At 39.5% G+C, this 13588-nt stretch overlaps 1 protein-coding gene across 1 annotated transcript; it reads right to left on the reverse strand.

The window, feature by feature from the left end:
• Positions 1-287: 287 nt before the first annotated feature.
• On the reverse strand, positions 288-13573 carry TOX4 (TOX high mobility group box family member 4). Its single transcript, XM_039245143.1, has 9 exons — positions 13481-13573; positions 13199-13267; positions 6925-7167; positions 5807-6067; positions 5224-5454; positions 3674-3754; positions 2597-3340; positions 1483-1646; positions 288-789 (listed from the first exon to the last, which is right to left on the reverse strand). The coding sequence occupies exons 1-9, from the start codon at positions 13484-13486 to the stop codon at positions 729-731; spliced, it is 1860 nt and encodes a 619-aa protein (XP_039101074.1). The 5' UTR covers positions 13487-13573; the 3' UTR covers positions 288-728.
• Between the last annotated feature and the right edge of the window lie 15 nt (positions 13574-13588).

Below are 13588 nucleotides of genomic sequence, written 5' to 3' on the forward strand. Positions count from 1 at the left end.
CTATATATTATGTAAGTGAAAACATCTCTAGCTTACTTTTTAAAAGATTATCAATCACGGCAAACACAATTTTAGACTTTGGTAAAGCCTCTTATATTAAGGATATAGAGTTCTGCCTTTTACACTCAAACTGTGATAACTGTGAGGAGGATCATAGGCTACAGAAATAATATTTGTAAAGAGAAATAAGTAAGTAACTCTTACGCGATGGTATTTTCCCCACAGCCCAATGTGCCTGAGAACTTTTGTTCTCAAAGCAACATATATAAATAGGTGTGATAGCAATATTCCTGTTTAAGAGGTAACTTTTAATGCAATTTTTTTTATCCCCTTTAAAATGGATGATCCTAGGCTCAAAGCTGAGTAGTCTCCCATCATTTTAATAATTGTTTAGGCAAGTCCTATGACAGTTACACCAACAAGTTTCCTCAAACAATCCTCCCCCCCACCCCTGCGTTTTGCTTGTTTATATACCCTTCACCCTTTCCTCTGCTGTCATCACTATGTGTGCTTGTACTTGAAAGTAAAAAGCAATTCCAGATTACAGCAGACTCAATGGACTTGCTCCATAGTATGGCCCCTGCTGAAGAGACAGAAAAGGGGAGAAGCATGAAGAACATCATGGGTTGAGATCAGGCACTACCAGAAGCCCAGCTTGTGTTCCAAAAAGAGGCTCTTAGACATGTTCCCAGCAGATAAGTCTTCACTGGCTTGGAGAACAGGAAGGACTATTTGACAAACACCACCGTGTTTGAATTTCTAGAGGCTACCCAGGCTAAGAAGACATCCCTAAGAGAGAAAAAAATAAACATTAACTCAGAATTACAGCCTAGATAATTTTTTAAAAGAGAAGGTCTTTTTTAACTCCGTCATTAACAGCTTCCTGGATAATTTTCCATAGTATTGAGAAGAGATGGTATCACCCAATAGGAATATAAGGGTCAGGGGCCTAAAAGAAATTCAGGTAATACCAGTGTCTTATTTCAGGGATATACGTAAATCCCAGGAAAAGTAGGGAGATGGGCAAAATCTTCAGAACCTCTCCCCTGCTCCCACCCCTGCCACACTTAGCACCTTATAGTGCTACTTACCACTTACCCGTTCCTCCTCAAATTCTAATTCCCTGAGAAGTCAGATTTGAACTAAGGAGATAAACTAAGCTAATATCCACAGTCACTAACAGCTTATTGTGGTGTCATTTTTAAAAAGGCGTATGTAACTAAATGTTACAGAACATCTATAACAATGTGATATAACCAAAAAGCAAAAACTGTTAATTATATCATCATCTTTATCTACATGGCAAATTTAAATAAGCTCTTTTTAAAGCAGGGGAACTTTTCTAGTAGCCTCTACAATCAGACATCTATATAGCAGTCTAGTCTACTTATGATCAGGTGATCCTGATCATATGCTCGGGGTTGTCTAACACAGTTAACTTAGCAATTACCCGGATTATATGCAGGGGGACTATAAACTCACCTGCAGTGCTTCACCACACATTCATTGCTGCAGTACTCATTATCCCAGTCCTTACTCACAACAGGAGGGTTCTCACAACCGGACCTCACACAGCGAGGCTGGGGTGAGAGCGTCACAGGAGACCCACTCACCAGTTCAACATCCATTTGAGAGGGAGACTCAACCTTTGAGAGGAAGAGAGCACCAAAGATGAATTAGGCTGCTACTTACCTACCTAGTCAAATTCATTCTGGAACCCAGTGGAGCAGCAGGTTATTACAATCCTTCACATATGAAGGCAGAGTTCTAAAAGAGGAGTCTTTGGTCTCCCCTTCTTTATGCAGCTTTAGAACTTTGCCAATCAGACTGATGTGAAGATTCTTCCCATCGGTAGAATGCTGGCCACATGCTAGTACTCTTTAATTGTATCTGTCACTGACTTTGTTCTACACTATGTGAAAAGTGCAATGTACGTGGAGTCTGGGTTACCTCAACTAACATTGGGAGGGGTAGAAGAGGACAAGATGTGGCGCCATTAGAAAAAGGGAGATTCACAGTTTCTGCTGATGGGGGAGGTGGGGCAGGAATCTTTCTTTAAAATGATTGCTTCATTAATTGTGGAGCTAGAGTCTCAAACCAGACCCATGTTGTATTTAAAATGAGTACTGGTGATGTCAAGTTAAAACTAGAATAAGTGGCATCTGTTTTTGTCTCTTTGGAAAGACTCCATGATAAGAACCAATTTTTTTCTAGCTGTATCCTCTATCCATCCTCTCACTTAAAACTTATCAAGCCAAGCAGGCCAGATGTAGGAGAAATGGAAAAACTTTTATCTCCAAAGTTTAGGCTCCTTAGATAGACACTATGCTTAGGCTGTATCCCCTCTTGTAGAACTGCAGTATGACTTCTACTTAGTTAAGAAGTGGTCTGGGACAGGAGACCCTCCTAAATGTTTCTCACCAAGAACACTACAGATGGTCATGGGTAGGACAGGTCAGTCACAGGGAACTGCTGCAGGATGTCTGTACTCCTGGTTGACAGGCATTAAATGCTAGTAGCAACCTCCACCTTTACTGGATCAACTAAATTAAACCTTTACACTGGTCTAGAGAAAGACTTGAAAACAGGAGCTCACCTCAGGAACTACATCTGTGATCATCTCACAGATTGTCTCAGGGGAGGTTTCCTCCACTGTATGGGCCTCAGGGCTGTTGTTCACAGGCCGCTCAGGACTACTTTCTACAGCTGGCGGGACTAAGGTCGTCTGCATTTTCAGAGTGGGTGGAGGCACAATCTTGATCTGCAGAGGAGGTGGCTGTTGCTGTAAATTGATTCGAACTTTCTGAGGTGGAGGCTGCTGCATGGCCTGAAGTGGGGGAGGCTGTTGCAGAATGGTCACTTGCTGCTGAGTGGGGGGCTGAGGCATCTGTTGCAACGGAGGGGGTTGTAGTCGGGGTGGCGGCAGTTGCATAGAAGCTGCAGCTGCTGCCGCTGCCTGCAACACTGACCGAGTGACGATCTGGGCTTGTTGACTGGGCTGGATAGTGGCTGTACTGGTTTGGCCTAGCTGGATTCCCCGGGAGGTTACCACTGTGGCTGGAATGACGGTAACCATCCCTCCTTGAGACATAGTAATAGAAGAGGGCAACATCTGTTTGGTAATAATCAACTTGGTGATATTGGGCTGACCCCCAGCCCCAGAAGATGCCTGATTTGCTACATAGGAGGAAAGAGTGGAGTTAACCACAATGGAAGGGGATAGGGCAGGGGGCTCTGTTGAGGCTGGTGCTGGAGATGCTGGGTCAACAGTAGCCATAGGAGGCGGAGAAGGAGTCTGTGATGGTGGCACTGGATCCAGTTCTACTGTTTCCACAGTGGCCTAAAAAAACCAAAAACAAACAAAAAAGTCATTTAGAGATTTACTCTTTCCTAGAACATATTCACTCTAATAACCTCCCAAGAAAAGACACATCACAGATTGGCAGAAAGAAAGAGCAACTGTGGGAGTAATGGTAAATAAGGGAGAGAGACTCAGAAAGAAAGATGGTGGCAAGGTTTATAATGGAACAACAGGAAACCTGTTACATACTTTTGAGCTTTTAATACTACGTAGTAGTAATAGGTCACACAGGTTTTTCGTGGTTATTTACTTCTTATAACTGCTAATAAATAGCTCTAAAAGTCTTTTTATTGGTATAAATAAGCCTCTTACCTGACACTCTTGATTGTCTTTATATGCAGCCAGAGCCTTCAGATACTCTTTCTTGGCAGCTTCAGTTTTCCTCTTATACACCTACAGGAAAGAGAGGCTGCTTAAAAAGTCCCCATACTCCTACAAAAGACCTATAATTCTATATTATTTAATCAATGAGTGACAAATTCATCTCATTTAAATATTGATGACTCTTTTTAGTGAATACACTTCTGGAAGCTAGTAATCAAGACAACCTCCATGGCAAACTTTCCAGAGCATCTGAAAGTCAGCCCATCAACAAGTCTTGCCAGAACAACCATACTTCTAAAGCAACACCAACTATGCTCACTTTTATAACCAAAAAAAATCCTGATCCAAAAATTATCTAAGATCAGGGGTCTGCTTAGCCTGGGATTGTGTTTAATGAGTACACTGTCCCTTAAGGAATGTGGGAAATGATTTGCAATGATGGCCACAAGAATTCCTCCCATCTTGCATACTTCTTCCATCAAGGGGTGAAACCTATTTCCCTTTTAAAGGATGAGAGGCTATGTGAATCAAAATCAGCAGGTGTCTAAGCTAACAGGTAGCACCAAATGTCAGAGCAAGATCACCTTGGCCAGCCACACTAGCTGTCATTTGACTACAATCATAAGAATGAGCCCCAACAAGAACATCAGGAAAACCATCTAACTAGTTTACAGAATCACAAGAAATAATACACTGCCACTACTTAAAGCTATTAAATTTGTGGTTTGTTGAGCAGCAATAGACAACTGCTAAAAGTTGTAATACATTCCAGCTTTTTGTTTTAATTATTAAGTAGTAGCAGACTCACTCTGACACAAGACCTGGGGAATCTAGGGTAATGATAATTAAAGCCATCTTCAATTGTAATTGTATCTTATGTAGTATCTTAATTTTCATTTATTTTTAAAATCTGGACAAATTTAAAGAGATTAACTATAATTTTCAAGTTTATAGTAGACCAATGTGAAAAATGTAAACTAAACCCTAAATTCAAAGTTAGGGTAGTAGATTTCTCTCTGTAAAATTTCCTAATTAGGAAATGGCCGGGGCGCCTGGGTGGCTTAGTCGGTTAAGCTCAGGTCATGATCTCATAGCTCGTGGATTTGAGCCCCACGTCGGGCTCTGTCCTGACGGCTAGCTCACAGTCTGGAGCCTGCTTCAGATTCTGTGTCTCCCTCTCTCTCTGACCCTCCCCTGCTCATGCTGTCTTTGTCTCTCAGAAATAAATGAAAAAATTAAAAAAAAAAAAAAAAAGCCTAATTAGGAAATGGCCTGATTTTACAGATAGAAAAAAAATGGGATTTAGTAAAATTAGATTCCGTGTTTTTACAAAAATTATTAATTTTTAGAGGGGTATTTTGGATAAAGTGGATGGCTGGCTGCAACTTCTAAGACAGTATGATCTATGAATGCTATTAACAAAGAGTTGATATGAAATAAGAACATTTTAAAAAGCTTAGAAAAAACTTAAGTTTTTAACCCTATTTAAAAACTTCTAAAACATTCACTACCCACTAGTTCCTCCATGTTTTGCTCACCTGCTTTTGTTCCTCTCCAAGACTGTCCCACATGGAGGCCACAATTTTTGAAACCTCCCCGAAAGTGGCATTGGGATTCTGTCCCTTGATGGCAGCCTGTGTATCACGAAAGAATAAAGCATATGCTGAAACTGGTTTCTGAGGTTCATTAGGATCTTTCTTTTTTCTCTTCTTTGGGGCCTTCTGCTTTTTCCCTGCTTCCACCACAACTGTCTTCTGGCTGGGAATTTGCTGTAGGGGAAAAAAGAAAGAATTACAAGGGGGAAGAAGGAAGTACTGTCTGGAGAACTGTAAGAAAAGGACTTTTTTATGGGGGGTACTAACTAGGCACATGGATGTAATTTTCAGAAATGCTAAAAGGAGGCAATAGGATTAAGACATTAGTAAAGTATGTGAGGACCAATTAGAATGGGGATTGGGAAAAGCATTATAAACTGTAGATTGAGAGGCAGGACCCCATACCCAGAAAAGAGCAGAGGAGATGGTAGGGCAGGAACAAATAGTACTGAGCAGGCTCTGTATGCCAAGAGTTTTATCCCAGAATATCATGGCAGATTTGAGACTTTGGCAGGGAATGCCTCACCCTCCGGAAATCCTCAACACCATCCTCATGAAGTGAACTAGTAGGTGAAGGGGTGGTTGAAAGACGATCCTCAGGTGACTGGGCAGGTGGCAGGATGGTGCCACCCCCTAAGCTCAAACCAAGTTGAGAACTCAGTTCTGACTGATCAATGGTGGTCAACTGGCTATGCCCCATCAAGCCAGATGTCATGTCTGTCATTGGTACATCAATTGTAACAGGTGGGTTGGCACTATACTGAGTTCCTATAGAATGGTCCAAGTCCTGAGAGAAGCAGAAGGACTAATTAAACACTAAATATAAAAAAACACCACTCTTACCCCCCACTGAATTCAGGACAGTTTATAAACTCTTGCTTACCCAAACTGTATGATCGTTTAAACACTAAACAAATAATTTCCTCTACATATAAAATGAACTAAACTTTTAAATAAAGTACAGAAATTATTAAAGTCACTGCTTTGTACTAAAGGCCTGTTCCAAAATAAAAAATAACCAGATAAGTCTCAAGTTTGGATAATTTAAAGAACCAATAAATTATTCAGTCATCTGGAGGAGACGATGACACATAGGGTAAAGAAAAGCTTCCTCCCTGTACTCTCCTACAATAGTGGCTTTACACAAAGTTGCAATACACAGGCAATCAAGATTATATAAGGCCAATGTTAGAGATGTATGGCATCAAATAATAGTGTGAAGATGTGCTACTGATGAAATGTGCTGGAAGCCCAGTACACTGATTTTTAACACATACTAAGCCACAATTAACGCATTTGGTCCAGACTGTTTTGGAATAAATCTCTCAACATGCTAGTTATCACGATCACATTTTAAATCCTAGGCTGTGAAGGCAACACTAGAAGGAACCCCCCCCACCCCAACCCACAATCCTTCTCATAGGGTGAACATAGGACATTTTATAATTTAAAACTATTTTTCAAGTAAAATTGATTTAAGCGATAAATTTCATTCAAGGGAAATCAAGTCTTTGTTGGGAGCCTTTAACCACAGAATGAGAACCAAGTAATACCCAAGTGTAGTAGGGAAAAGAGAGTCACTTTTAACTCCCTTAACAACATGCCCATGAGCTTGGGTAAGCTTGATAATGTCTTGCCCCTTACCATGGTCAAGCCCCCACTCAGGAGCCCCCCGCCCTGCTCCATCAAGCCATGGGTCATGCCCACAGGCATGTCCAATGTCTGGACCCCATATTGGGCTGAAAAGCTGCCATCCTGAGAGGAGGAAGGGTCTGCCAGGTCATCAAAGTGGCCAACCACATCTGAGACAGCCAGTGAGGGATCAGAATCCAAGGAGATAGGTGGGATTTCAAATTCCTCATCTCCCAAGCTTGGTGTATGGAATGTCTGTAGGGGGAAAAAGGGAAAAAGAATTAGTGGGAAGAGGAGGAACTGCAAACTGCTAAGTGAAGAACATGGCTGGGTACTGGAGTTTCTCAGTGTACTTCTCTTCAGCCTGGGTCCTATTTTTTATCAGTTTCTTTGGACCTATTTACTCTTCTTCCTCATATCCTTGGGCATATGACATATACAAGGCTGCCAACACAAGTCAGTTTTCAGTTTTTTTAATGTTTTTATCTTTGCCATATCAATTGTCCTATCATGCTTATTGTTTTACTGAGTGACTCTTGGCACTGTTAGTCCAAAGACCCAATCTTTATAAATTGTTTTGCCTATGATGCCTATAGACTCTCAAAAGATTCTAGTAGACAGCAGTTATTTTGCAACTATATACCTGAACTATTAGATCACAGAAATTCATTGTCAACCAACTATACTTCTGACTGTTTTAGGTTCCTTTGGAGTAAATCCTAAAAGGTACTGTCATGGGAATGATATCCTCTTCTAAAATATCTACACTTAAGAGTTCCATCCATCTTAGAGGTCATGGTATTAACAACCAGTAAGATTCCCATTTGTGAAGCAATTTTAGAAAACCCAACAATGCCAAGATAAGGCTAATACTGAAGAAAAAAACCTTCATAAGAGCAACAGCCAAAAGGCAAACTGCCTTTCTAACAGATTCTTAGTCTGGCTCTGACAGCCTTTCTGCAAGATAGAAAGAAAAAGAGTACTATAGCTGGCTATAAAACCCAATCCCTTCCTCTGAATTCAACTATAGTAATATAGTCTTTCTATACTGAATGCATCCACCATTCATGGCACTAACAGGCTAATGTCTGAACTAAAACATATTAAATGCCATAGTTCCTTTTGACATTAAAAAACTAATATAGTGACATTTGCAGCAACAGCATTATAAATAACTGCAAAAGACTTCGGTGTCAGAGAAGATCTGGGTTCAAGTTCCAGCTCTGCTACTTACTATATGATTTTGAAGGGGTATTCCTCATCTATAAAATGAGAGTTATAATGGTAATCTCCTTATATTGTTATTACGAGAAATAATGGGATTTAGTGACAAAAATCTTATCACATTGCCTTGTAATTTCTTTACTACTAGCCATAGCTATTAACAATACTAATATCCTATTATTAACTTTAGACTTGCTAATCAGTTATCATAGATAATTGTAATTTTAGAAACTTTAAATTCTATCAGCCCACACATGGCATTGTAAATATCAACTGATTCCAATCAAATTCGATAGGTACCCACATTTTTTTTCATGATTAAACAATGCAGTCTTTAAAAGTTCCTCAAGGAATAGAGGGTTTCAGTAATAGACCCACAAAGGGTTTCAGTAATATCATCATTTTTAGTTTTACTTTTTAAAGGTTTATTTAAGTAATTTCTACACCCAGTGTGGGGCTTGAACTCAACCTCGAGATCAAGAGTTACTTGCTCTTCTGACTGAGCCAACCAGGTGCCACACCATTTTGATTTTAATGAAGACATTGTTAGAAAAAATATTTCCAGCTAGTAGAAACTAGGGAGAAAAAAAGTATGTCTGTGAAATGCCTGATCTTTCTGACTCTTAGTGGCAAACTGAAAAAAAGTTTCCTAAAAGACAAAAAGTTCTGTATATAGCTACATTTCTACATTTTCATCTTCTAAGATCCTACTATTTTACGTAACATGGTAAAAATTTGGTAGTTGTCTAGGATATAACATCAGAGAGGCACAAGGAACATAGGAACAGACAGTTCTTAATGGGAAAAACTAAAAACTAAACTTCTCAGTTACACAGCTCATAACTCTTGTTATTGCATGAAAGTTCTTAACTTACTCTTCTGAAATTTTAGTTTAGGTTCATTTGAGATTTTTGAGGAAGAGACTACAAAGATTTCTACCACATTTTCATGTGAACAGAGTTATGAGGATGGGAAAAAGGATCCACAGAAACATTAATCCTAGATTAATAGTTGTGTAATAGTAGTTCCCAGTTTGTTTTTTTACAAGATACAGATTGCTTTGGCAAAGCAAAAGATGCCTATCCTTTTCTGCCTAACAGAACAAATAAAAAGGCAACTCTGCCAAGATATGAAAATGATACTATTTGTTAAAGAGAACTAAAAAGAATAAAAATTCATATCCCAAACAAGAGACCAGTGTTCTGGAAAGGACTACCCTTCATAAACCATCTGTACTGCTCTCATGGACAACACTAAAAAACCAGACATGCAGAGATTCCATTGTATTGAATTAACAAGGCATTCTTTCTATGCACCACCCCCTGGAATGTGGAAACAGCTTTGCTATGCAGTATCCATAGCTTTAATGTTTTTTTTTTGGGGGGGGGGGGGCTTTGTTTTGCTTATGTGTTTATTTCTTCCCTAAGTAAGAAAAGTAAAGTCACAGCAATGATCAAGAACATAGAGGGGTAAACCACATTGCTAGAATAAACACAAGAGATTCATTCTAAATCTCTTTTACTACCATAAATGACATATAACATTATGAGGAAAAAACCAATAATGAGTATTTAGTTATTTTATTTTAGTGGGCCTACTACACAACTGTCACATATAAAACAAAGCTACACCTATAGCAGATATTAAAATAAAAACAAGTGATTTGGACACAAAAGGAGAAAACAGGAACATGATGTAGCTACCCTCTCATTCAGCTTTCTCCCTCTCTGTTGAATTTGTGGGTCTTTTTGAGGGAAGAAACAGTTTGGGAATTGTAGCTTACAAACAAGGATGCTCAGCTATTTAGAGAACCAAAAAATAAAAAACGTGGTATCTCTCTCTTCATATTTCCCCATGCCAAGACATACAACCCAGTCTTCTTTAAATAGTTTGTGTAGATTATTCATTTTAAAGAAACTTATGTTAATCCAACACCTTACTCATAGATACATTGGTATTATGGATCATTAAAATAACTGTTCTAAAAAATGCTATAGTAGTGAAAATCTTTATTCAGTCTGAAATAATCAAGTGATTCAAATATTATAAGTACTTTTCATCAGAAATTTTTACTATTATTTATTTTATTGAGATATAACTTATGTTAAATACACAAATTTAAAGTATATAGCTCAGAATTTTTATTTATTTTTTTAAATATTTTTTTTAATTTATTTCTAGGAGAGAGAGAGAGAGACAGCGTGAGCAGGGGAGGGTCAGAGAGAGAGGGGGAGTCACAGACTGAAACAGACTCCAGGCTCTGAGCTGGCAGTCAGCACAGAGCCTGACGCAGGGCTCGAACCCACGAACCGCGAGATCATGACCCAAGCGAAAGTCGGACGCTTAACCGACTACGCCACCCAGGCGCCCCATAGCTCAGAATTTTTAAACATGTAGACATACCCAATCAAACACCACCCAGATAAAAATACAGAACATTTCTATCTAAAATATTTTCTCATGCTCATTCTGAGTCAATACTCTCTCCCTTCCACAATAGGTACTGCTATTCTGATTTCTATAAATCTAGCTTGACATTGTCCATTCTTTATATTCATTAAAAAATGAACATCTATAGTGTCTACTCTTCTATGTCAGGCTTTATACTCAACAATACATTTTTCATATCACCTAAGGTACATTTGTTCCTTGTTGATGTCCTTTTCTATTGCTCTGTAGTATTCCTTTTTACAAATGTATCCATTTATAGACATTGGGTTGTTTCCAGCACTTTGCTATTATGAGTAAAGTTGCTGTAAACATACATGTTTTTGGTGAATATATGTACTCATTTCTCTCACGTATACATCAATGAGTAGAACTAAAATGCGTCACAGGGTAGGTATATATTTTAGTAGATACTGCCAGTTTTCCAAAGTGATTGAACCAATTTATACTTTTATCAGCAATGGTTAAGAGTCATCTACATCCTTGCAAAGTCTTGTAATTGTTAGTCTTCTTAATTTTAAGCATTCTAGTGGGTGTACAGTCATACTCATGATAATTTTAACTGGCATTTCCCTGGTGAGTGATGATGGTGATGACACGGTTTAATATGCCTAATAATGGCAATTTGGATACCCTCTTTTGTGAGGTTGTGTGTTCAATCTTTTGCCCGTTTTAAGTTGCATTCTTTCTTTTACTCTACATAAGTATTTGATACATTCTGAATATGAGTGAAATATGTGTATTAAAACATCTCCCACTCTGTGGTGTGTCTATATCATGTCTTAATGACATCTTTTGATGAAAAGAAGTTCCTAATTTCAATGAAGTTCAATTTTTCAGGTTTTTTTAATGGTATTTTTGTGGGCACCTTTTTCTTGTAAGCAAACTCCCAAGTATCACTTTTTCTAAAAAAAATTTGTTTTAAATATCACCTTTCTAAGGTATATTTGGGGTAGTTCAATTGTATTTTTTAAATGTTTTTTAATGTTTTTATTTATTTCTGAGAGAGAGAGACAGCGTGAGCAGGGGAGGGTCAGAGAGAGAGGGATACACAGAATCTGAAACAGGTTCCAGGCTCTGAGCTAGCTGTCAGCACAGAGCTGGACACAGGGCTCGAACCCACGAACCGTGAGATCATGACCTGAGCCAAAGTTGGACGCTTAACCGACTGAGTCACCCAGGCGCCCCTGGGGTAGTTAAAAAAGAATTAAAAAGGGGAAGGGAACGTGAAGAAGTTGTCATGAGAGCAACTGTTAGCAATGACAGAGACCTAAGCTAAAGAAAGATACTGAAATTTAATTATGAGCTTCTTGGCAAAATAGTTTTGTTTTCTTGTTTCTGAAAGTCATAAAAACAAAGAATACACTTAAACCTGGAATGTTTCTTGAGGCCAATGTGAAATTTACCACTCTGAATTTAAATCTGATTCAGAAGAAATTGGCAATGATGCACTCCCATGTGGATGAGGCCAATGTGAGATTTACAACACTCCAAATAATGAAATTAAACCACAGAGGTATCATTTACAAGAAACTAGCAATGAGACTGGAAAGCACCAAAGAGATTTTAGTTTTTTATCTTTTCTAAATTTGTTGTTCATTTGATTCACTTTTCCCTCCTTAAGAGAATAATAATAACCAATAATAGCAATAAAGAAATTAAACTAGCAACTGTCCCTTGTCAATCTAGTTCTCATTCATGAAAATATTAAGGTTTACTACAGGATAAATATTCGACAGCAATCGAAAAAACTGATGCAAGTGATTCACTTCATTTTTGGAAAAAATATTAAAATCCTCAACAAATTCTGGAAAGCTCAAGACTGCAGTTTTTCAAAGACCGGAAAATTTACTTTAGTCTGTTCCAAATCTTTCTCTTTTCCCCTGCCTAAAACAAGTGATACGAACTTACGACAGTATTTTAAGCAAAACTTTTCACAAATACTAAAAAGCACCTCACCATAACCATTATTTCTACTTCACAACATCATAAGAAACTATTATTACAGCCATTTGACAGCTAGGGAATTTGTGACAAAGGTGTAGTAACCTGCCCAAACTCCGAGTCACTGGCAAACAGAAGCACATGTTGTACTCAACCCCCTTCATGTTTCCTGGCAATTATTTCCTTTCATCCTGTCACTAGCAAAACAAACTTGTAGGTAAATACAACTACTCTTTTTTTTAATCCCTGAGTAGGAAATTTAAGTGAAATCAACACCCTACAAGAGATAGCTTTCAAGAATGAACACATGCGCACCAGTTAAGTACACTACTCCTTTACCCCGATTTATCTGAAATATTTTCCTCCCGCTGCGATCCCCCCAAGATGGTCAATTCTCCCCAATGAAAGGAGACAATTCTACCCTGTCTTCCAATTCTAAATCACTCTGAAATGGCTTAGCTCTTCACAAAATCCTGCTTTTCTGATGACAGCGGCTTCCCGGGCCTTCCCCTTGGAGCCGTCATAGGCTCCAGAAGCAGCTGCCACCGTTCTCTAACCACCAATCGCGGCCCTTGGCTCCCAGCCCCCGGCGTCCTCGCTCTCCTCCCCACCGCCCTACCCCACCTCAGCTTCAGGCCCTCCCCCCGCAGCGTCGGCAGCTCTTGCTCACCTCGGCCCCTGACAGGAAGGGGTGCGAGGGCCCTGTGATCGTCAGGTAATTGTCATTTCCTCCGGGAAACTGTAAACCAAAAGAAAGCCGCGAGGATAAGTTAGGGGGAGTAAGGAGTTAGCTTGGAGCGACGGATTCCGTCCACGACATTCTGACAACACTCCCCAAACCCCGCTCTCTTCTCCCCTCCCGTCGGCCGCCGCTCAGCCCGGCTTCCCGCCTCTGCTTCAAACCCGTCGGCCGCGCTCTCTCGGCCAGCCTTCTTAATGTTCAGGTTCCTACCTCCATTTTCACACAACGGCTACCACCGTCTCAGTCCCCTCATCGCTCCCACCGCCCCCACCGGACTCGAACTGCCGTCACTTCCGCAAAGACGTGCGTCGCTCTCCT

Source organism: Hyaena hyaena, unplaced genomic scaffold (assembly GCF_003009895.1).
Source record: "Hyaena hyaena isolate Hyena2069 unplaced genomic scaffold, ASM300989v1 scaffold_256, whole genome shotgun sequence".
In the NCBI taxonomy this organism is placed as follows: domain Eukaryota; kingdom Metazoa; phylum Chordata; class Mammalia; order Carnivora; family Hyaenidae; genus Hyaena; species Hyaena hyaena.

What these genes read in the sequence shown, in the direction of transcription:
- TOX4 (XM_039245143.1), bottom strand. An exon ending in TGAGTGGGGGCTTGACCATG is followed by an intron (nt 6,068 to 6,924) that starts GTAAGGGGCAAG and finishes TGCTTCTCTCAG; the next exon opens with GACTTGGACCATTCTATAGG. An exon ending in TCACAGATGTAGTTCCTGAG is followed by an intron (nt 1,647 to 2,596) that starts GTGAGCTCCTGT and finishes TTCCTCTCAAAG; the next exon opens with GTTGAGTCTCCCTCTCAAAT.